General features: G+C 36.4%; 1 protein-coding gene across 3 annotated transcripts in view; it reads right to left on the bottom strand.

The window, feature by feature from the left end:
- LOC135090685 (FERM domain-containing protein 5-like) overlaps positions 1 to 24,885 on the bottom strand; it is a 40,766-nt gene extending 15,881 nt beyond the window's left edge. Inside the window, exons 1-13 of one of the 3 annotated variants that reach the window (XM_063987684.1) lie at positions 24,665 to 24,885; positions 20,668 to 20,772; positions 20,499 to 20,541; positions 20,016 to 20,192; positions 19,664 to 19,872; positions 17,115 to 17,126; positions 14,081 to 14,233; positions 13,417 to 13,431; positions 11,969 to 12,057; positions 7,760 to 7,977; positions 6,006 to 6,143; positions 5,302 to 5,415; positions 705 to 824 (exon numbers count right to left, since the gene is read on the bottom strand). In XM_063987684.1, the coding sequence (XP_063843754.1) occupies positions 705 to 824; positions 5,302 to 5,415; positions 6,006 to 6,143; positions 7,760 to 7,977; positions 11,969 to 12,057; positions 13,417 to 13,431; positions 14,081 to 14,233; positions 17,115 to 17,126; positions 19,664 to 19,872; positions 20,016 to 20,192; positions 20,499 to 20,541; positions 20,668 to 20,772; positions 24,665 to 24,760 (1,489 nt within the window). In that variant the 5' untranslated portion in view covers positions 24,761 to 24,885. The remainder of the gene's footprint in view (positions 1 to 704; positions 825 to 5,301; positions 5,416 to 6,005; positions 6,144 to 7,759; positions 7,978 to 11,968; positions 12,058 to 13,416; positions 13,432 to 14,080; positions 14,234 to 17,114; positions 17,127 to 19,663; positions 19,873 to 20,015; positions 20,193 to 20,498; positions 20,542 to 20,667; positions 20,773 to 24,664) is intronic. The other 2 variants (XM_063987686.1, XM_063987685.1) reach the window with 2 other exon arrangements.
- Positions 24,886 to 26,175: the final 1,290 nt, after the last annotated feature.

Genomic DNA, 26,175 nt, shown 5'->3' on the forward strand with positions numbered 1-26,175 from the left:
AGACATTTAAACATTATTCAACTCTACTCTCAACTTTTATCAATTTCTTCTTAATTGGCATTTTTCACTGAAGTAAAATGTATTGATACTACGTAAATAAAATTAAGAAAAGTGGGGGGATGTTGAAAAGTAAAATTATTCAAGCATAACCTGGCATCCAAACTGGCCTCAAATGTTCTACATTATTCAGTTTTGTGTTATTTAATATGGATGGGTGTTATGGATGAAAATGATATCCAGTATTATACATGCAATTTTTGTCCCTTCAGCTACTGCAAAGCAAACCAATGAGGGAGCATGCAGCAAAAATAATCATGCACCACAACAGCACAATCATGTGTCAAAAGAGCCACTGAAATGAGAGCCACTGAATGCTCCCTAATTCACTAGAAATGTTACATCTTAGGCTGTGGTTGACAACCAATAGCTTTAGATAGTTTTGCCAATAAAATAAGCAACATACAAATTGTCAAGTGAATCTTTAAATATAGATTTAGCTGGAAATGTTTAGTGTGTGAAGTTCACAAATAAAAAACAATGATGATTGATGAAGGATAAGTTTAAACCCATAAACATTCAAGGTAGTTCATAACCTAATGAAACCTTACAGCTCACTTGGAAAACAAAGAATACATATGTATATACAGTATATTAGTAACACACGATATCAAACTTTAAGTTTGTCAATAAAATACTAGTCTTACCATTTCCTGTCAGCTCCTTACTGTTCTCTGTAACCTCCCCCTCTTTATGCTTGGGTTCCTCCTCTTCCTGCTTCCCTTTGGGCTCCAAGCATGGCTCAAGACTACTCTCAGCGTCCATAACTAAAACAAGCATACATGCATTATGTCACCCTAAGCAGAATTGCTAATAAATGCCTCTCAGGGGCTCCTGAGACCTGCTGTCCTGTACCAGTGTGGAGGGGATTACACTTTACCCATGACAGTTGTGACTCAGCTATGCTTCACAGGTGGCTGCTGAAAATGTTCATATAATATTACAGGCTTTGATTATGATTTTGCAAAGTCATGATGTTTTACAAAACATTACAAAAACCCACTAATATGAAGCATGCTAGTGTTAAGTACCATGTATAAGTGATGTTCAACAAAATTCAGGATGGCCATCAGAAGTCATCGGTCATTACCCATTACTAATAAAATAATCAGAAGCTAAAATGCAGCACATACAATTTGTCAAGTTGAAATATGTGGAATTATTTATTTATTTATTTATGATTATTATTATTATTATTATTTTTTTACAGTTCTTTAGTTTCACATCCTTTTTCCTTTACATGACTTTTTGGGAAGTAAGATAAAGCAAAATAAAAACTTGTTTTGAGAAAAGGTGCTGCAATATATTCATGTTGAAGAGTCTGTGTAAACATAGCTGCATTTGTTGCAAGATGAAATCTCCTCAGTTCAAACACTTGAAGGAAGCCAACCAGAATGATGAGGAATCACTAGACTTTGTTCAAATGTATATAGACAAAGTCCATAAGCTAATAAATTTCAAGATGCTCGGGATGTCAAACCAGAAAATGCATATCAAGTTACAGGTTAGATTGGATATTATTTTAGTAAATTGTACTTTTCAGATACTAATTCTTTACCTATTTCATTGTGTAGATCTCATTACTCCAGTCTTTTTTATCAGAAGCGAAAAATAATCACAACACTGAATTTTAATTGTTCAAGGGAGTCAGTCTATGGGACAAAGCTTCTGGTTAGAAATTTAGTTAGATAAGGTTTTATTGAATTCTTGAGTACCCTCAGCTGTTTGGATGAAATCTATCAAATGAAATAGTTTTGCATTGAATTTAAAAGGATGCTGTGCCATAATTTTAAGACTTGTTAGTTTACTTTATTTAGTTTAAGTTAGTTTAGGTTAGTCAGGAAAAGAAAAATGATATGGGTTGGCTGGTAGTTGTGATGATACTAGGCAACAATGAGCTGAGGTCATCACTGCTGCACAATTGTGTTTGTCAATGGTGATATATGGTGTTTTTTTTTCTTAATGTCAGTTGCTAAGGTTACTCTCATGAGGTTAATGACAAACAAAACAACATCCTCGTCTAACTAGTATCATTGGATGAGCTCAGCATCACTCAGCTCATTCAGAATGTCCCTTCTTCAGTAAATACTCCTTTGTTGGAGCTGCTGCTGTAGTGGCGTGGCAATTGATGACAGTCAGCGCATTGGTCATAAGCAGCATAAAGGCAGGGTGAACCCAAACATAGCGTTGTGCACCATGTTTTGGTTGACCAAAGGAGTTTGACAATTTTCAGCGAGTCACATCTCAAATGCACCATATAATATAGTCTCCCTATGTCTGCCAAACTTAGCTGTAATAGTTACATGAATACAGGCCCTAGTGAACAGGCCCTGGTGAACAGGTTGCTAAAACAACTTTGTAGTGCAGTTTCCATCACCTCTTTTAAGGTTAATGGACTATTTAATTTTCATAAAATGATTTTGTAGTAATTTACAGTAATTTAATTTTTCCTTCCATGAATTCAAAATTAATGATTCCTTCCAGGTCCTAGATAATTGCAGCCATGAATTTTAAAGGTGACCTCTCTGCTTTGAACTTTTTTCCATCCATATGATTATTATGATAACCAATGTTTAGACTTAATTTTAGATTCTGCATCCTACTGAAAGATCCAAATTTCATCTCCAGTCACAATCCAGTCAAAATATCTACCTTATTTGCTTTAATCTTAGCTACAAGTGCTGGAAAAAGGTCAACTCTTTGACACAGTTAATTTTTTCCTCACACTTTTGGGATCCAGTGAACTATGAACTTACTCAGAGTGATTTTTTGTTACAACAATACATGCTGAATAATTGCTGAGTCATGTAGGTTAACTTCACTAGCAGCAGCAGCAACAACATAAGAGCATGCTGCCTTTGGACAACTACCTCAGTGCAAGGGTAGAGGTAACTTCCGAGCTGCTTTCCATTTTAATCTATCTCCACTTTTTTCCATAACATAGGTTCTTTATCTCTTCCATTCCTCTCCATCCCACTTCTCTCTCTCTCTCTCTCTCTCTCTCTCTCTCTCTCTCTCTCTCTCTCTCTCTCTCTCTCTCTCTCTCTCTCTCTCTCTCTGTGTGTGTATAGCAGAAAAGATAGAGCCTGTGGTTACAGATGAACAATGACTTATACATGGAAATCTCTACAAAACAATCTGTACATGAATGTACAGTACTTATGTATAAAACTATACAGTAGAACTAAATTTTTTAATGGCAGTCACACTAAGTTCTTAGTCAACAGCTGAAGATAGCTGAGCACATAAAAAACTATGTACACCACACTCTTATTTTTCAATAATCCAGCACAACATGAACCAACACACTGGTACAAGAGCAGATTAAGGCACTGCCATCAAAGGAGCTGATGTGTACAGCCTATAATCTTGGAGCAAATATGAGGTAAACTGTTAAAATTCTACAACTACAATCTATATTAGAATATGATGCAAAAGAGCAACTAATTTCAAAGATCAATTATCATTCATGATCATAAGAATTTGTTAAATATGTAGACATGGCCTGATCACACTCTGCTGCTGCTGTATTCCCTGCACATCATATAAGACAACTAAAAGGAACAGAACAAGAGAAATAGGGACCTATTTTATTTATATTTCTCCGAGACAAAATATATCTTGCCTTAGCTCTTCCCATTAAGGGTGATATCAGCTTGATAAATAAGGCCAACATCTCACATGATAGCAAGTAACCAAGACACCAACACATCTGTACTCACAATCACACCCACAAGCATTTCCTCATATCTTAGTCTCTTGGTCTCTTGGAGAAAAGGACATGTCCTCACTGCCCACACTGAGGGAGGGTTGCTTGCACTGCTTATCTAACATTCTCTACATCAGAGTCCAACAGCAGAGCTGCAACATAATAAGCCCATCCTCTTGCCTGCATCAGATCTGATCAGTTATTTAGATCTTAAGTGGGAAAGCCTTCTGTAAAAGCTCTCAAAGCTGCATCTCCATTCATGCATTCACAACTGATCTTTTCCTGTGTAATCACCATTCCTTCAAAAGACATCCCTGCATACCTAATGCACCACCACTGCTGGTGTCCTATGCATTACATATCAAAACCTGGTTAAATTGTAAAGTGTAAGGGTGAATTTTTTAAAGAGTCAGATGGTCAAGCCAGCAGGAAATATTATTATCTGGGCATATAGAGAGGAAGAAAAGTAATTGGTGAAAAAAGATAATAAATCAATCTGATGTAAGGCATGGAGAAGACCATGAATGAGATGAATGAATAATGTGATGAGAGTACTGTATTGGATACAAGAACAAGAAAGAGTGGTATATAGTGCACGACAGGATGCATGGAGAGCTGCTGTGAATGTATAAATGGTGAGTCTTGATGTGATCAGCTGATCAGGTCTCATGCAAAAAGAGGTGTAGCATGGACAAACTAGTGCAATTGCTGGGCCTTAAAATGGAGAGACCCAGATATGTTGCACAACTAACCTTGTAAATATACAATAGGTGAAGATCAGTCCTCTCTAAGGAGCTTAGAGGTTGAAATATGAAAGTGTGTGTGTGTGTGTGTGTGTGTGTGTTCGAGATAAGACATCAAACCTCGTCTCTTTGCAATAATAAAATGAGTGACTCCCAGCCCCCTCCTTCATTGCTCAGTCTCTTTTAGTTTTCACGTAATGAAAAGATCAGACAAGAATTCAAGGTAACTAACTGTTGTTCAGATGTATGCATGTGCACCAAATAACCTTAAAAAGGTGTGTACTGAGTATACTGAGCTAGATGCAAAAATTTATACTTGGCTGCAATATCTAATAAATTGAAAGCCACATTCTGTTAGAAAAATAAAGTAAGTCTTATCCTATAAAAAAAGCAATCTTCCAAAATGCAACAAATGCAAGCTTGCACTACTGCCTGCACAATATTTCTGGCATTCTAATCAAAGTGTGGATGCACACTAGTTTTCACCACAAGCCCTATGCAATGGCCCTCAAGATCCTGCCTTTAATGCCCCACTAAACATAGCTCAACACAGTACTAACCTGTGGTCTTTGTAACAAAAGATCATTAAAGTTATACAGCCTATGAGTGGGGAAAAATGGATTAAGTGAAAAAGTGTGGCAGCTACAATTTCTAAGTAGAATCTTCCACATATAAGAAATTCCCAAGACTGTGTTGCACTATATAAGGCAAAATGTAACAAGCATAGCCAGCCCTATACTATTTCCTTATCAAGCTCAGCTTTCTCTAACAGTGCAATTATGACTAACTTACAACTGGAGTCCAGGATGGAGGATGACCGAGACTTGTTCTCCTGAGCCTCAAGTAACGGTTCCAAGAGGGACAATGGCGGCAGTGTAGATTCAGGGCAATATGCAGCTCCTGGCCCTTAAAATAGAAAAGAAGAGTCAATTTGACAGTCAGCTAGTAATACATCTTTCCAATGATTATTTGCTATCCCAGCATCCACACAGGAAGAGGTGGACAACATCAAAAAGACAGTAAAAGAATGTGAATACAAAATCCATCTTGACATGAGTATTATCAATCTTAAACATCTCTGCTGGTTACCACCTAAAAATAATCACTGATAAACCTTTGTAAGACCTGAAAATTATTACAAGTTCATCAGACTCAAACAACTCGGATCTATATAAATACTAGTTCAGTATATCCTGTCCCTCAAAAAAAAAATTCCCATCAAATTGTTCTAACCTGGGACCACAAAGGTCATCTGACTCTCTCTTCAGAATTATGAATCATAAAGAATATTACATAAATGATGTGGACAAACTAAAGCCATTAAATACATTTTATCTTCAAAAGCAGACACATATTTACCAATATCTTTGCAGCTCTTCCAGCAATAATGAAAATTAATGAATTAATAAATCATAGTGAAAAACAGATTTTGTTCAGATACAGAATAGAGAAATATACAGAGCAATTAGCACACTGCTAGAGCATCACAACCTCACCTCCACAGCCCCCATTAATGTGGTTGAGTCCTTCTGTTGAGTCCTGAGACCCCATGTCAGCCCCACACAACACATCCTCATCCAAACTACTGCTTCGGTCTATGTATGGCAGAGGCCGGTGGACTCGACTGATTACAGCTGAAGTAAAAGCAGAAGCATTTGCCAAATTAATTACATTTTCAGCAAATATGTAAGCACCATTACGTATGCTGCTCTTTAATTGCTTTTATGTCTACAGTTCTTGGCTATTCATTAGGCAACAATTCTGACTTCTATGCACATCTACACAAAATTAATTCAAGTTACTTAAAGTGCTAATAGCAACTACTAAGTGTTACATACTAAAGAAAATGGAACACCATTAAGGAAGCTACAAAATACTTTGTATCAATTAACAACTTTTACATTAGTGAAAAGATGAGGAATACTGCCCTAATGTGTATGGATAATGCAATATGCTGCTTTTTTGTTGTGACAGGGAAATATTCTACACTTAAAAGATGTGGAATTATACAGGTCAGGTAACTAATATTTCTGTGCACCTATGAGAAAATCAGTGAAGGCAATCAAAACAACCTTTGATGACATAGGAATTTTATTATAGACTTTGAGGTGCATAAGGCACAACAGGATGGTATTAAGGAATGGTTCTGGCTTGAGTGAACAAGTGTAAGGTTTTATGGGATAGAGAGAACTGCCATTTTACGATGGAACAAAGTTAATCAGTAACTACTTTGAGACATGCAATTAATTATAACTGATAAATAGTTATGGCAGAAAAAAGTGTGTTAGTGATTACAACTCAGTTTATACTAAATTTCAAACAGGAATTCATAGAGAAAAGATGCAAGAAATTTGAAGCTTGGTAATTACCACATTGATATAGTTAGTTCAAGGTATCTAGAAACTGTAAATAGGTCTGATGCTTTTATGTAAGTGTCTGGATGGAAAGCTATTTTAGTATGAGCTGAACAGGCACAATGATAGTTATATGAATTTATTTTTGTGCTGTAAGTGAGCAAGCAGTTTTATGATTGAATTTTCATGCTAATAGATGTCAATCTATAATATGTAACCGTCTTTCTCCATGAACTTGCTTGTAATTTTAAGAAGTATTGGAGCGATATTGAAGCACAGTGTGAGACAGCACACTATGGTGAGCCACTAACCAATATGCCAATACATATTCAAAATCAACTTCGAATTTTATTGATGGCATTATTATTATTTTTTTAAAGTTTACACTTCTTTTTAAGAATAACTAAAATTGATAAAACTGATCAAAACAGACAGGATTTTGAAATTAAACACAATTCTACCAACAAGTAAACATAGGCTGTTAGTGAAATGAGGTTTTATATACACTTGACAGAAAGGCCTTTGTTACACAGCACTTGGCTATATCTTAAAATTTCTTGATGCACCACTGACCAGACACCGAGTGTCTGACACTTCACCCTTCCTGGCTTGCACATGACTACAACAAGAAGGCTGTGATGTTCGTCATCACACTCAGTAGTGACGCACTACATATTTTGCAAACAAGGTTTGGCAACAAACATACATTTTGATTCTTCAGCTTTGTAACTTAAATTTTCCTTATAAAAAAAAGCAACATTTAAACTTACTCTAATGTTAATCTGGAAGTGATTTATATACATATGTGGTGAATGAGGGTCTTTGGAATGGATTCAGTCTAAGAAATATAGAATGGAGCTTCTGGGGGTAGCTAAATATAAAGAAAGGTCTACTACCATCATAAGTATCAGAGTCAGCTGGTGTGGTGGGGAGAGAGGTGGACCTTCCAATGTTCTTGAGGGACACCCTGTTTACTGTTGGAGGATCTCGTAAGATACTTGAGCTTTCTTCCACAACTTCTTTTTCACACTTCCCAGCATAGCGGAACCGAGAGCCACGAGAGAAAAATGAACCCCCCGTCACCACAACACCTTGCTTGTTGGAGTTTTCTAGTCTGGAAAAACAATGTAATTGCAAAAAACAAAAACTATACCTCCTGCATATCACCATCAGTTCTAGTGTCTCCATTTCAATATAAAACACCCGAAACTGATGTGATCCCATTCCTTTCCCATTTGTATGTTGCAAAAAAATGTGTTTCTCCAGTATAGGAGGAAAAAAGGCTAGAATTTTCACCTTTAAAAAAAAAACATACCATGTACCTCAGCTTATAAGATAACTGGTTATACATGATGACCCCAAATTTCCAAGGAGGAAGTTTAGTTTTGAACTACCTTCTCTGTATTAAATGACAATCTTTTAATGATGTTGAATAAGACAATTATTAAGCAAATATTTGTAGGACTGCAAAGGTGGGATTTCACAATGGGATAAACCAAATTTTTCTCAGCTGTTCAAGGATGATTCCCCAGATTAACTGTTACTGCCATAATATAAGAACCATAGCATTAATGTAATGTATCCATTAAACAGTGTTCAAAACTGGCTACCAAGATAAAGGGGTCTCTATCTTTATCCAGCCTCAAAGTGACTTAAAACTGACTACCAAGACAAAAAGATCTCTATCTTTATTCAGACTCAAAGTGACAAAAAATTATGCTACTTGATTCTTATGTTTGTCCAAACACACTTCCCTCTCCATTGTTATTATTTTTATGAAAGCTTGAGGGAGAGGAGAGTGTGAAAGAAAGAAAGACGAATGATGGAAGAGAATAAAGGCTTAAGAATGGTAATGGATAGGGAAGGAGAGATCACTACCTTTGTCTGACTTCAGCAGTAATAGGTCGCTTTATCATGAATTTGCTGTCAGGTGCAGCTGGGTTAGTCTTCCCCAACATAAACAGCAGCAAGTGTTGCTGTACTGATATACTGTGGTGACAACAGGCCCCGCTGCCCAGGGAACATGTTGTGAAGACCTACAGCACCAGGAGAGAGAGAGTACCTTGTCCTAATGCCAGGAGAACATGTCTCCTTCACTCTTCTGAGGACATTCACACATTTAGTGTCTCAACAGTGACTCAATGAGTGACTGAGCAGCCCACATCATGGGTCTGAACTGGGAGCAGCCCACCCTTATGTACCCAGTGATGCACAGCACCCACTGCTGTTGCGTCAATGTTGTTGCCACATCGCTGCTGCTTCCCTGCACTGCAGAAGTCCCACCTCCCCACTTGGATAACTGTCCTTGAGTTGAACCTAGGGGCAGCTGGCCATAATAGCTAACTGGAGCAGCTAGCGCAATGAGAGTGGCAGGTCCCACAGGGTGCCCATGAACAGCCATAACCCGTATGTCCCAAATCCCAGAAATGAGCACAGCCAGGAACCTCTGACATGCTGCATGGGCCCACAGGGCACTACTGATATCTACCACCCAATTTGAGTGCTCACTCCAATCTATGACACTTCTATGGTGATGTGGAGTGTGCTGCTCTGCCCTCCATCAACTCCACAGTGCCTCTGCATCCTGTCATCTAACATAACCTAACCTAACAGCAACAGTTTCATTTTGCAGCAAGACATGTCAGCAACACTAGTGTAATTTTCATGCCTTCTATTAACTTTATATTATAACTGAAATCTTATATAATAAAACACTCTGTCTGTCTGTGTGTGGGTGCGTCCACTTTTCATGGAAAAACCATTGAACTGATTGTGATGAAATTTGGTAGGGTGTCTCCCTTGATCTGGGGAGTGACATTGGCTATGTCTTAACTATTGTACTTCCAACCCAAAACTGTCAGATTATTCAGGCAAATCTATCATTGTAACCCAGTTCTTGATGGTGGTGCCAGGTATACCATAACCCATTTTTGATGGTGGTGCCATGCATTCATTGTTAGTTTGGATTTTTGATGGTGGGGAGAGGTATAAATGGAGCATTCATTGTTAGCTTGGAGTTGAATCCCAAAGTAAACTTTGTTTGGTTAATGGCTTTTCTGAACAAATGGCTGACCTAGGGTGATAAACCATGCTTTGGAGAGCCAAATTTTACCCAGTAAATGACGGGTAATTCTGCTAGTAGTCTATATTCTTTAGAAAGTGGGACCTCCTACTCATTGTGTTTGTTGGGTGTATATCACACTTATGGCACCTCATCAAAATTCAGAAGAATATTTTAAATTATTTCAGTTATAATATACAGGTAATTGAAAGTATGGAAATATAACCAGTGCTGCTGATGTGTTCCATTGCAAAATAATAGCACCGCAGAAAGGAATTACATACTAACAAACATTAGTGTCAAGCAGCAGCATTTGTGATGCTTTGCATTTTGTTCTTGGTAGACAAGAGTTATTTGAGTGAGCTTTTTATTAGGCAGAAAAGTCTTCTTATAAACCAAGATACAAGGTAATCACAAAATTCTGATATAAGTCTTCCCTCCCCATTCATTACAATAGGAAACAGACATGAGTCTGTTGCTGCTGAGTGATTATTATCCAGTAAGTATTATAATATGGGTCCTGATAGAAATTTTATTTCATTAAATACAACACTCATTCATAATGCCCAAACCTATCAATCATGTACATTATACAGTGAATACTCAGTGTAAATAGTGTAAACCATAATTATAAATGGGAGTTTTGCCAAGTATTACAAAAAATTAAACTTGTGAAGAACAAGGTGTATTAAAAGCATAAGACAGTGATGTGGGCCAGATTTTCAGTTTAAGGATGATAATTAAAGAATGGCAGCAAGAAAGATCAAAGTATATGCTGCATTTATGAATTTGGAAAGGGCATTTGACACAAATGACTTGGAGAAAATGTGGTATGTGTTGATGTATGAAGGGGGAGGAAGGTTATTAAATGAAGTGAAAGAAGGCATGTGTTGAAGTGACTGAAGAAGTGGTTATGTCACTGTGTATTCAGTTTGTTTAATGAATGGAGCTGTGAGGACGTGAAAGCAAGGGTTGGTAATGTCAGAGCAGGACTGTGTACAGACAATGTTAAATGGAAGCTGAATACAATGTTGTGTGCAGATGAAACTGAAACGGTCTTTGCACAAATTGGTAAAAGAGCTTTGTCAGCAGTACAAGTTCAAAATCAGTGTTGAAGAAAGTAAGGTGGTGATTTTAGGAGAAGGGAAAAATGTGATGTAATTGGGATTATAATTTGATACAGAATGAGGACACAATTTGAGAAGAGGTGTGAAATCAAATTGAACTGACAAACAATTGAAGAGGTAGATGAGTTTAAATACCTTGGTTTGATCCTGTGCAAACATGGAAGTATGGAGGGAGAAATACAAGAGAAAACATTACAAGGGAGGAAAGTGCTTAGATCTTTGGAATGTATGATGAATGGTAGGCTAGTGAACAGAGAGATAAGGAGGCATTGTACATAACAGTGCTATAAATGGTGACATGTGCAAGTGAGACATGTAAATGTAATGAAGGTCAAAGATCTAGGATTCAGACAGTTGACATGAGTTATTTGAAAGGTATATACATGTGGTATGAATGGATGGTGAAAGCAATGAAAATGTATATGAACATTTGACATGTCTGTTAAAGGTTGAAGAACAAATTGTGGAGTGGCTGAAGTGATCAAACACCACATCTTCACAAAGTCTGTTGTGTGGAGAAAATGAGTGAGATAACAAGGAAAATATGCGAAGGTAGAGTGAATACTGTGGGCATGAGAGGATAATACCCTATTAAATGAGTTGACTGTTGTAAAATCTGAGAGAGAGATGAGATGAGAGATTGAGGGGAGTGGAGTGTGCAAGAATGGAATGCATGAATAGGAAGGAAAGGACACTCTTCTGTCATTGTCACCCTGTTTAGGGAGTTTCAAACACACCAAAGTTATTTCATATGACATTACATTAAACTAGATTAAACAATTACTTGAAACTGAAAATAAAAAAAAATAGATAAAAAAACAGCAATAACTAAGGTTTTTAAGTTGTTATTAGTTGTATCCAATTTTTAGGACAGTTCACTACAATCCACAATCAAAACTCAAACAGCTGGCACCTACGTGTAAAACAGTCTCTGCTCAACGGCACACCTCCACAAATGTCTGCAGGCTGAGGCAGTAGGACACTTGAAGCCTACCGTGTGCTTTTTCTGAAAAGTTTTCACTTGATTAGGCATTTAGCATCATCATGGCAGCTCTGTAGTTTATCCCTTGTCCATCCTAATCTTTTGTCAACACTGCAGAAGGTATTGCTATTTATTATGTAATGTACATAACTATACTTTAATGAGTATAGAGCAATAAAACTGGCATATAGACAAACATGACAATAAAACCAAAATACTGTAAGTGAAATAATACATCACTGAAATAAAGACGACAACAGAATGAAAGTGTACAAGAAAAAAAAAAAAAAAAAGTATTTATCCTCACAAAGGTTCTTGTTTCAGAGATTCATTCAGCAGTGAACTCCCACATAACTGTTATCATGCCATCTGGTCTTTACAAGAAAGTAAACAGCTGCAAAGCTCCAAACAACTGTAGCAATGCTAAACACTTGCACATCTCCACCACAAGAGGATCTTAGTATGAATCCTGAGTAATAATGTACTTCATCTCCCTACTTTTCAGTGATAAATTACCTATGAATCCTGAATAATAATGTACAATTTCTTCCTACTTTTCAATGATAAATTACCACCACATTCTAGCAAACCATGAACCATGATGTGAAATGTATTACCAGCATCTGCATGTAGATTTATGAGTTCACTGCAAAACACTGAAAGCAATAGTAATGTGATACTTCTAGGCAGTAAAGAGATCAATAGTGCCTGCTAATATGATCATTGCTTCAATTGCTAAATCATTTGCTACTATAGCAACATTTGGATATGAACATTAGCTGCACAAATACTTTTCTAGAAGAGCTTCATACCTGTGGTGCTCACATCCATGATATTATTCACTTTAATCGGCATAGGAAAATCTCATGATACTTTGGTCTCAGTAGTCAATGTGCACATAAATGTGATGCCAAAATGTACAGTTATAGGGTCCAAAGCAAATAGTCATAGTCCCAAGAGAAGACAGCACTGCCTGGCCTTGCTGCTGGAACATTTTCTGTTCTGTAAAGGTTACACTCTCTTTTGAAAGCTTTTTTAAACTTTTCTATTTCTTCTTTTCTTAGAAAGATTAAATTGCTTATGATAAGAATATTCATCTTGCTTTGTTATATTACTGGTATGTGTGTGCACATTCTTGAACATAACAGGAAAGGTAAAAAATGTTGATACATTTGATCTTCCTTACACCTACTCCATTTAAAAAATAATATTTGAAAGGTGGTTATTTATTTTTTTATTTTTATTTTTTTGTGTTAATGTTCTAATACTCAACCATCTGGTAAAGCACCTGCATGCCACATGCCAGAATCCCACATATTGGTTATATGGGAGTCTACCTTATACTGGTGACATAAATACCATAAAATAATATCAAAGACTTACCTTTGTTCTCGCATCCTAGGTGAGGCATGCAAAGCACCAAGTACGAGTATCATCAGCACATGATGTCAAATGTCTCCTCTAAAACATTCAATAATAAATGTTGTCAGTGGATATCAAAAGGAAGTAGTTAGTATTATCAAAGGTCCTGCATTACATATGATAACATTACAACATGATTTATGTTTCACATATGAAACATAAGTACTGTTTCAAGGAAGGCTTTCCACACTTACAAAATTATCATTTACAATATGTAAACCATCTTCTACCCTTCTCTTACAGCTCATGCCCAACTTTCCCTTCTTTATTTTCTGTCACATTCTCAATAACCTGTCAACTTACATACATTTATAAATTAAGTTTGTTATATGTTATATATGAACTGAGTCTTTTTACTGACCTGTACACTTAATACTCTAGGTAAAGATATGTTTACCAGCATGATTCAGACCAGAAGAAAAATAAATAAAAATCCTGGCTTTTTACAAAGCTGAACTCTGGCCAAAAAAGATGATTTTTGTAGAAAGAATGTTCCACCAATATTTGTAGCTGCCCATCCAGTGAGAGCATTCTAAAACTGGCAATGTTTCAATCCCACATTTCTTTCTTCCACAGTTCCTGCCGTCCCTCCTTCCCTTTTCCTCTTCCTTATTCAAATTCTTACCTCAGCAAATATAAGATGGACAATGAACATCTTTCCCTCATAGTTGAGCTTTTGGACTTCAGCCCATCGAAAGTGGTGAGTTTTGCGGGAACCCTGAAACGTCAAGACTCCCGTGTGGTTGAGGCCTAGGTATAGCTGGCTCCCGCGGTGGTCCTGGGAATAGACACCTTTTGATTATATCCTCACTCAACCAAAGCCAAATTCTCATCTCAATACTTCTATACTAAACATTCTATTGCAAAAAACCACTTTAAATTATATGATTTGTAACTTTTCTTAGATTTATGCATATGTATATTTACATAAGTATATGAAATTGAGTTTCAATAGGCATGCATTTGAGTGCATGTATTATAATGCAGCCAAAATACAATCAAATTCTAATCTATAAATTCAGAATTAAATAATATATGCTCTTTGCTAATCAAAAAACTGAGAAATGTAGTAGAAAGTGCCAGACTTGAGATTGCAATTACAGTGAGTATATCATAAGGTGCATATTTAGTGGCTCAGTACTTTATCAAGTAGCTGAGATAATACACTGAAATATGTGGTAATAATCTGAATATTAAAGATAAAAAGCTATATGTATTGGATTCAAGTACAGGTACACCAATGATTTGCCAGCTCCCTCTTTGCTTCTTACTGGATTAACCATTTTGCCAGACCAGCTGTCATATAACAATAATTTAACAGCAGACCTCTAGGCTGGAATTTATCAAACTTCATAAGCTCTTGTGAGCCCTTAGAAAAGTTTCCAAGCATGCATAACTTTACAAGAAATCATATCACAAATTCATGAAACTTTGCAAGCATTATTTATGCAGTTCCAGCCCCACATGGCATTGTAAGATGGCAAGTGATGGGTGGCACAAGAACTTATGAACTCCTTTCAGAAGGTGTAAGTCAAGATGGCCAGCCAAAAATGACTATTCCACATAAGCTAGCATATATGTCTTCTGTTAAGGAGAGATTTTTGCCTAGTACACTGATGCTGAGTTTCTGGAAAGGTACCAAATGAATTATGTTGATCTGCAGTGCTATCTACCATCAATTCAGTACATGTTAAGGTCAATGCACTGTTTTTACCTTTGTAACAGTTCCTACAGCATTTCTTCATTGTTGTATTTCCTTCCCTTTTCTAAAGTCCACATTTCCTCAAATTGTAATACTTTGTTGATGTCAGTAAATATAACAAATATTTTCATAAAAGACATTATAATCCCAAAAGAATGATATATATATATATATATATATATATATTGTACAAACAAAAGAATTGTTTTATTTCGTGTATCACTCTTTAAAGTACCATATAAATATACAAAAAAAAGATGCAGTGTAAGCTTATTTAATGAGATGATGTCTCTCCATTACTGTTAACTAGAACAAGGGCATCTGTGATTCCCCAGTTAACTAATGACAGTTGACAATTTTAAACTACCTCTCAAAATTTTGAATAAACTAATGAAATTTTGTTTGAAGTAAAGAAGATACCAGACTACCTTTTTGCTGGTTAAATCAGTGGTGTACCTGTATTCATTACATAAAAAGAGCATACATATATTGTGTGATGTGCAGGAGAAACACTACAGCTTAACTTTGACAATGCTTTACAATCTCCATCTTGGCACAACCAATGAAATGAAGGCAGCCAAGCAAAATATAATATACGAGTCTTAACCAATAATCTCCATACTGCCAATAATGGTGAATTCTAATATATAGTTACCTGTGTAAGTGCAAGAACAACACCTTACAATGTCTAGGTAAATATTGCCATGAAGTATTTTTTTCCTAATGAGGGCAAAATTTTCACTACAGAAGTACTGGGGAGGGAACGTAAGTGTGTGAAGCCTAGCAAGATGCTACACTGGGGACCAGTCATGTATAGCACAGCTTTGTGCTTACATGATTCATGCTCATGATCTCATACGGCAGAGATAAATAATCTAATGTTGAAATCCTAATATCTTGGATTTTAGGATAAGAAATGTGATGCAAACACTCTAAAGTGACAAAGATCCAAATTTGAATAATATTCATTCATCAATACAGTTAAAGTCATGCTGGAAAAACATTCTGAGACACCTAATTCCATGGCCGATAAAATTAAATATGGATATTGTGCTGAACTTTGATCACTTTGATTTATCAATGAGTGTAATATCATAAATTATAACAACTTTGAACTTGTTGAAACAAAGCTTCAAACAATGACTTCTGTCATATATATATATATATATATATATATATATATATATATATATATATATATATATATATATATATATATATATATATATAAAACCCCTCTGGCATGTGTCTAAGCACCAGCAAGTGGCTGTGTTGTGGCCCTAATGAACATCCCATCAGGGTTCACTCCCTCCACTTAGGGGTGGGATCCCTCACGACTCACAGGATGGTGTAGTTATACCAGTAACTGGGAAAACGGCATCACAAAGACGAGAGTTGTGGTTGCAAGTCATGTCAGGTGTGGCCTTGGGAATCACTGTCTTTTGACAAGTGTAAGTAAATATGAGTATTTAACTAGGAAAGAGAGAGAGAGAGAGAGAGAGAGAGAGAGAGAGAGAGAGAGAGAGAGAGAGAGAGAGAGAGAGAGAGAGAGAAAAGCATTTATGACACTCATGATATGCTGGTCTGCACTGAATTATCAGGAAAGTGTTTTTCATCTACCTCACACAAACACAATGTAAGCAACTAAACTTTCAGTCTTTATTCACTTTTCATTCCAAGGAAAATTAGTAAATTAGCTATATGCCAAAAAAAAAATAATAATAATAATAATTCTTGGGATCCACAAAAAAAAGATAAAATTCAGCTCTAGTAACCAGAATTCATTATACAAAGCACTGGTTTACTCTAAACAAAAAATTTGTAAGTGACTGCCAGAAGAAAAATTTTAAAATATCAATGCATTAAAAACAAAACTAAAACTACTATACTTTCAACATTTAGTTCACATCTACAGATATTAAAGTTTGCTAGCAAGTCTTTACCAACAAATACCTACTGTGTCAATCTCCTGATAAAATGGACGTGGAGATTAGGTATGGAGAGAAAAAAAAGGCATTTTACCTATATTTATCACGACAATAATTCATTATGTATATAACTGTGCCTATGTATTAAACATTATGAGTGACATTTCGTCAAATAAACAGGATCTATGTATGGTGACAACAACTCAAACTGAAAAAAAAAAAAAAAAGTCTATCTAACTATGCTAAGAAACATAGTGAAAACAACTCAGAAAACAAAACTAGATATTCAGTATAACAAAATCAGACACTGAGTTATAACTGAGAAAAAAAAAAAAAGTACAATAAATAATAGCTTACTGTACAACGTTGCACACATGCTCGGTCACCTTAAGAGTTTTGCAACTTGCTACGTACATTAGGGAGGGAGGGAGGGAGGGAGGGAGGGAGGGAGGGAGGGAGGGAGGGAGGGAGAGAGAGAGAGAGAGAGAGAGAGAGAGAGAGAGAGAGAGAGAGAGAGAGAGAGAGAGAGAGAGAGAGAGAGAGAGAGAGAGAGAGAGAGAGAGAGAGAGAGAGAGAGAGAGAGAGAGAGAGAGAGAGAATTTAACAATACATACACCAACCTAATTGTTTTTGTGCTTATACACACACACACACACACACACACACACACACACACACACACACACACACACACACACACACACACACACACACCCTTAAATGGAGAGCACAGCAAGGATGATAACAAGAAAATATGATGTAATGGGAAAAGTCTGGAAGAGAGTGGCTGTTCCAAACATTATATATTGCATGGAAAAGACTGTACAGAATGGGAATGAATTTGAGACATTGGAAGCAGGACAGAATAAAGACAAAGTTAAGATGTCAGAAATGAACAAAATCCCGATGGTTTCTTGATGCTGAAGTTAGAAATAATTATTTGATTAATTTTAAAAAATTGTGAAATAGAATAGACATACCAAGAATTAAAGGAGCACAATGAGAACATTGTTAGAGAAATTACAGAAATGAATGAAAAAATCTCTGATGGAAGGAAATAATGAGATATGGGAGGCGTACAGATTAGATTGATCTGAAGAGAGAAAAACTGAGTTAAATTTGGGTCACAAATGACAGTGAAGTCCACAGACATTTCTTGGAAATGTAACATGCAACATCACAAATCTAAGCAACAGCAGCAAGACTATGCATTGCATTGAATTTAAGTTGTGAGAAAATGTCAAAAGGAAAAATGCTTTTAGTTGAAATAGCTGTATGATAAAATCCATCTTTTTTTTGCCAGCATTACTGGCATTATTTGATGGCAAAATGCCACAAAATATCACTCATGTGACACAAGCTTTATTCTCCACCCAGGGAAGCTACAGATGAGCCAAAGTTGTCTGTAGCTTCCTTGGGTGAATAGTGAATGAGTGAGTCACTCTGGGGGCCGGGATCACTTGCCTCTATCTGGGGATTAGCACTTTTAGCTACTTTGTAACTTCATCACTGCCTTATTTCCAATTTTCACTCAGAGCCTGGGCATGTTACAGCTAAAGCCAATAGTACAACTGGCATACTAGATCCATTACATGATCCTCAAACCCATGGTGAATCAAACCAACACACATACAAGAAAAACTGAAATAGAATAGAGGACACAGATGTAAGTTATCTTCATACATTTAAATGAAGCATAATATGAATGAATGACAGACAAGGAAGGATGGGCTGAAAGAGCTGGAAAGCTGCTATATATATTGAATTTACTGGAGTAAGGCAACCTAACACTTTCATCTTGCTGATGTTATTTCCCTCAAGCAGCAGCCCTTCATCCACGTAACATCTCTGAGGTGTCCACAGGTCAAAAAGCATTAAGTAACCATATATATATGCCAATCACTGTATTAGGATTTTTTATGTAAAACAAAAATATTTCCAACTGTTGAGGTCAGCAAATGACAAATCCATAATGGAGCCAGTTGGCAGCACTGAATGGAAGATGCTGCATCACCTGGGTGATTCACTGCACCCAACACTAAAATTACCCAACACTAAAATTGATAAAGAACATACTGAATACTGAAAAAAAGGTGATTTTCAAATGTAAGTATATGTGTAAATAGTAATAATGAAGAAATAAATTGTTGAACAGTGAAAGTTACATGAACAAGATGATAGTTCCAATATATACTATGATAATGGAGAAAGGTTGCAGGTGTGAATTAAAATTACTTCACAAAATGGAAGAACAAGATAGAAAAGGAAGGTGATAGTGCAGAGGAATGGAGTTTGTAAAGCTACAGTGTAGGGGCAAGAGCAAACAGACTTATGGCTATCCCCTTTAAGGAAGTCCAAAGGAAAAGGCTTTAAAATAGAAAGATAAATCAAGAATAATTTACACACACACACACACACACACACACACACACACACACACACACACACACACACACACACACACACATCTGTGATATGACTTATGGATAAAGCAATTTTTAATTGACTTTCACATCAAGGCAGAAGATAAATAATGAAGGAAAAGAAGACCACTATAAATGGAGTAACAACACCTTACCTTGACAGGATGAGGGTCTACGCCATAGGTATCCAAAACTGATGCTTTCTTGAGGAATGCAGTTTCTGCCATAAGAGGTGTGTGGTTCTTGAGTGTTGGATGAAGCTCCATAATTTTCTCTTCAATTTTTGGTGTCTGCTTGAGCAGGATCTTGAAGTCACTGATGTAGTTCCCATAATGCTTGGATGGATCATAGTCACCAATCTCAGCTGTGAATATATGCTGTATCTTAACTGGGGATCAAGTACAGGTGATTTACAATCCAGACAATAAAAACATGAAAATAGGAATTAAGGTAAGCTGGCCTTGAATAATAAAGTAAAAAAAAAAAAAAATTACAATCAGTACAGACCTTGAACTGTATATGCAGCAAGAATAGCAGCATCTGACTGGGAGCAGTACAGCCGGCCATGCAGAAGGTCACGCCTCAGCTGCAGGAAGAGCTGGTAGCGTGTTATCTCCTCCTGTAGCCGGAGGGGGTCTGCTGGGTAGAACTTGACTCGGAAACAAAAGAGGATTGGCGAAAGGTCTGTGGAAGAATTAATCCCATATCAGAGGGGTCTGTCAACACTTTCAGGATCACTAGAATTATATTTGGTACATTAGAAAATTATGACAGGCATTTCATTCAGGTGGAGTAAGTAAAAGGGGATAAGAGAATGGGATGATTAGTGCATGGAAGCAGGGAATGCAGAGATAGGAACAGATGGACACTCCTTTGCTTTAGCCATCTCCTGGGCAGAGTTCTTAGAACCAGGCATTGATAGATGTGACAGATATGTGTACCCTTTAATTATTAATTTTACAATTTAAAGAAATCACAACAAACACTTACTCTTAATCTGTCTCAGAATATTCTTGTTTGGGTCTAACCAGTGCTGAAATAAGTACATAATGTTGCATTAATTGTAATGCACAATGCATGAAAAAGAACAGTACTGTATAAACATTTTTTCTGGCAGCTGTACATCATCAACAGACAAAAACAAACACTAGGCACTTACTCGCTGCTTGTTTTGGTCAACATAACGCAGGGCAAAATAGTCTGTTTCTACAAGGTTAAGTTTGTTGAAGACAAAGTCTAGAAGAATCTTTCCCTTATGATAACTCTGGAAAAAAAAAATATGCAATAGATTACAACACAACCACCATATAGGGAAGTTATTAGAAATATGCTAACACTTTGAGATCTGCAGCTGAAAACATTGAAGCTTCTGATGCAATGGCTTATATATAACTAGGTACTGCTTAAGTGTAATTCTTAGCAGGGAATATCTGGGGATTTACATTATAAGACTAAATTCAGTGATCCAGAACTCTCATTGAACTATGTGGCTGACATGTGAACTGAGTCTCTGAGAACACTACTATGCCCAAAACTGATAATAGTGAATGCTGCCTGCCTGATGCTACTGCCTTTATGCTGCCAAGCTGCTAGGTGTGTGTGTGTGTGTGTGTGTGTGTGTGTGTGTGTGTGTGTGTGTGTGTGTGTGTGTGTGTGTGTGTGTGTGTGTGTGTGTGTGTGTGTGTGTGTGTGTGTGTTTGTGTGTGTGTGTGTGTGTGTTCATTACTTATGGTGCTGTATGGGCGTGTTAAAAGCATCACTCGGTCTGTATCTAATGTGCAGTGGCAGTCTTTTGCCTACACCATGTTGCTAGATGTGACCATGCAGGTATCAGCTGAGAAATGGTGTCAGTGCAGCACTATGGACAAAAGCACTTGGATTCACTGCAGAGTTTGTACAGGACAGAACAGTACCTCCACGGTTGCTGCTATCTCTAGGCAACCTTAGGGTGGTCTAGAGTGCCACTGCTTAGAGGCACAAAAAAAAAAAAAAATGAGAGAAACATCACTGCTTAAAGTCCTGAATTTACTGAAGATTCTGAAATATCATTACTTAAGTTACATGGGTATAGTTATCAATTTTTTAGTAATTCCTGTGCAATCTTCACAAGAGACAAACTGGTAAGGCAGAAATACTTAATTTTCCACAAGAGTTTAATGCAACTGTAATGATATCCTAATAAAGCTTCATGAAGATCCTGCATCAAGAACATTACACACAAAAGCATAACATTAAGCAATAGCTCAACATTATCATATACCAAATATACTGAAACACTAACAGTGATAGAAAAAAATACATGATTGAGCTGTGATACTGCACCACAAATATACATAACCTGTATCAACATATGCATGGTGCATGTTAATGAAAACCATCACAAAATACTTTAATGGGAACTCATGATTTTATTTTGTCTTTTTTTCTCTCAAGTCTTGAACCATTAAAGATTAGGAATAATTATAACAATTATGTAATAGATGAGTGACAACACACCCCTCTTCTCACAAAAAAAATCCTTTCATGATTAAAATTTATTAATGTTCTTATTTCCCCTTGCTTTGAAAATTACTTTCATCATCATTACCATTTCATGTAGTTATTTTTCTCCTTGCCTTGAGAAATTACCTTCACAACTACATATTTCCTATTTGAATTACTTTCTCTCTATTTTGAGGGAGCAGTGCTAAAACAGGAATGAAAGAAAAATAAGATGGCAAGTAATTCCTGACAACAGTCACAACACAATACATAAGTCATGGAAGAGAGCCTCCTGCATGTCTTGTCTGCCAGTCACAGCTGTCATAAATAATGTGATCTGCACCTAATGTAACCTGACCAAACACAGACCTGAAAAGTTTCATGCCTACAGAAAAATGACAGAGGGGTAAGTTCTTCCATGTACATGTCATTTTTACCTTGGAGAACAATAACAGCATCAGGAAAAGAGGTAAATTCATGCTAATTAAGACATTTTGTAGATGAAATTGTGAACCACATAGTGTGAAGATATTTTGGCAGGTTCTGATATCTATAAATCTCTTTTTACCTTTGCCTGACATCTCATCTTTTTCAGTTTGTTATATGTTTGAAAATACATAATAAAACTTGAATTAATCTGTATATATACCAGGCTGAGATGCCCCTACTTGTGATGGCAGCCTGTGGTGTTGTCATTGGTGAGCTTGAGCTACGGTGTGACGTGTGGTTGACACTACGCAGTTACAAATTCCCATCAAACTTGTATCATGCAAGCCTTAACTGACCAATGATTGACCTATGACTCAAGATCTAATAAATAACAGACAGAGGTCCCATGTCTTTTGAAAGATGAAAGCAAAGCATATCTGAGTTTTAGTTACACAATGGCATGCATAAATCAAACTCTTGCCTCATCACACAATTCTCAGATGATCAATATTCTATTTATCTCAACCAAAGAATATGCCTTTTTATGATCTTAAAATTTAGATATGTGGAAAGCCTGGCCTTCCTCAACATTCATTGCTTTCCACAGATGTTCTCCATTCCTTGAAAGTCAATGACACCAGTAACACAAGCACAGTTCACTGCATCACCACCATCTTTTCATGTGCTACACAACTTGCTTTAGTCAATTTCTGCCAAAATTATATGTATGCTCAAAGCTGGTTTCTTGTCATCCCAAACTGACAGCCAGTAAAAAATGTATGGGGCTAAAATAACTGCCAACACACAAGAGAGAGAGAGAGAGAGAGAGAGAGAGAGAGAGAGAGAGAGAGAGAGAGAGAGAGAGAGAGAGAGAGAGAGAGAGAGAGAGAGAGAGAGAGAGAGAGAGAAACTATCACACAGTCAAGAAAATGTAATATGTTTATGCTGCATATCCTGATAAATACATTCCTCATATTTGTATTGATGTACTTTATACTGATGTACATATTTATATTGAAGTACTTGGTAAATTTTACTTAGTGTGAGCTCATTCTCAAAGACAAAACTGTTTCCTGATATGTTCTGATGTGTGCATTTTACACTCGAGCTTTGATCTGCCATCTGTTTCTCTGTCAAATCAGTGCCATTTAATGAGGTGAGATGAGAGGAACAGCTGGTGGTGCTACATGTCACACAGTCAACATATTTCAGTCAATCAGCATTTATTTTTATATATTTATTTATTCATTTTTATTTCTCCCTAACCATAATCTAAATATTTTACCATTTGGTTAAGTGATTGTAATTACCTAAACAAATGTAATGCAAAATTACTCTAAACCTGTACATTAGTTAGGTCAGTTTCCTTTTCTTTACATTAAGGTTTGCAAAACATAATATTACAGTGGAAAAAATTAAATCTCACCACAAGCTTGGAGTCTTTTGTCATGTTACATTAGATAAAGTAAAAATGCGGCCGTATGTACTGTCAACTTTGGGGCAGCTCTGAGTCAAGTTTTCGTCTCATGTGAATGCTGGCCGATCAGTTTAAATTATCTTTTTTTTTTTTTTATACAAAGTTACTTTTCTCTACAAAAGTTGTCATTCTCAAAGACTTATATCTGCCATGAATTATAAAGCTTACATTCTTGACAAACACGAAATTACAAAATGGTATTACAAAATTTGTCATTTTATTGAGTGACCTCATTTCGTGAATACTCCTGACGGTACTGATGACAGGTACGCTCGTCAGTGTCCCTCCTCTATCCACACACTGCTGAGTCTCCACAGCACAGCCATCTATTCCCTGCCCTGCCCTCACTATCGCTTCCTTGTTCGATCGTTCAAGCATTATCTGCGTCAGATATTATTGTACCCCCTTTTTTTTTATCACCATTGACAATGAAACGGAGCTCAAGTCTAACATGACCCTTCGGCTTCAGAACAGTTATGATAATTATATACTATGCAACATTATATGACCGATCAAAATTCAAGAAAAAATAAATAAATACTGTCACAACATTGCTGCGTCGGTGCCAGAAATGTGTTCCCCTCAGTGACGCACATACTTTCATTAGCTAATGAGGGGCCATATAGCTAACTCATTAATTTACTCATCTCTCAGGGAAATATAATTACACCGCAAATTTGACACATTTTTCAGTAATTAAATTAAGGTAATTCCCGGCCCGCGTCGTGACAGCTTCCCCTCACATGACGCCAACCAGGGCTGGACATACCTGGAATTCACACTCCAGAACCTCGTTGTCATCTAATAGACGTATCGTGCACTTATATTCTATGCCGTGATCCTTTTTAGAGCCTAATTTAAGCATATTTCTGAGGCGGGAGACACTCCGTCATGCCAGCAGACGACGCGTTCCAGTACTGACACAGATAACATTTAGCATGATTATTTTCCCGCTATATCATTTCACAGTTAATATCTTATCATTTCACCAGCTAAGGAAAATGTTTGGTATATTTACTAATTTATATCGTATGATTGATAACAGACTGCGTGGTTTGGTCATGTTTTTCAAGAGGATATTTGCTATATGATAGATTTTTAGTTAAACAATAACAATTTCATTCACAAATCTGTATAAGTTTATTAGAATCGATGTAGAATCATCATTTCGATGTTACCGGACGTATAGATAAAATTGAATGTTGCCCACCATGTCCATTGCATGTCCATAGGTGTCTCAGTGTGTGGTATTAACTGAATTATCTGGGTAGGGTTTTCATCCGTCGTAAATCTATGAAAATTTAAATGTATCAATAGAAACTAGCATTTTGTTACCAAAATTCTGGTTTTGATAATGTTTTATTCTCTCTCTCTCTCTCTCTCTCTCTCTCTCTCTCTCTCTCTCTCTCTCTCTCTCTCTCTCTCTCTCTCTCTCTCTCTCTCTCTCTCATACACTTCATTGACACTTCTCTACTTTTTTCTAGGTGCACTTTACTTTTACCTATCACTATTTTTTTTTTCACTTACCGTAGTCTTCACTGTATTTCAAAACAATTTTTATTTACCACATTTCACATACACATTTCTTGCTGTATTCGACACGTTTTCATCTTTCATTTCATTATATATATATATATATATATATATATATATATATATATATATATATATATATATATATATATATATATATATATATATATATATATATATATATATATATATATATATATATATATATATATATATATATATATATATATATATATAATTTTTTTTTTTTCTTTTTTTTTTTTTTTTTATGTAGGAAGGACACTGGCCAAGGGCAAAAAAAATCCAATAAAAAAATATGCCCACTGAATACAAAGAAGTGATCAAAAATTGATGAATAAGTGTCTTGAAACCTCCCTCTTGAAGGAATTCAAGTCATAGGAAGGTGGAAATACAGAAGCAGACAGGGAGTTCCAGAGTTTACCAGAGAAAGGGATGAATGATTGAGAATACTGGTTAACTCTTGCGTTAGAGAGGTGGACAGAATAGGGGTGAGAGAAAGAAGAAAGTCTTGTGCAGCGAGGCCGCGGAAGGAGGGGAGGCAAGCAGTTAGCAAGATCAGAAGAGCAGTTAGCATGAAAATAGCAGCAAAAGACAGCTAGATATGCAACATTGCGGCGGTGAGAGAGAGGCTGAAGACAGTCAGTTTGAGGAGAGGAGTCGATGAGACGAAAAGCTTTTGATTCCACCCTGTCTAGTAGAGCAGTATGAGTGGAACCCCCCAGACAT

This window comes from Scylla paramamosain, chromosome 35 (assembly GCF_035594125.1).
Source record: "Scylla paramamosain isolate STU-SP2022 chromosome 35, ASM3559412v1, whole genome shotgun sequence".
In the NCBI taxonomy this organism is placed as follows: domain Eukaryota; kingdom Metazoa; phylum Arthropoda; class Malacostraca; order Decapoda; family Portunidae; genus Scylla; species Scylla paramamosain.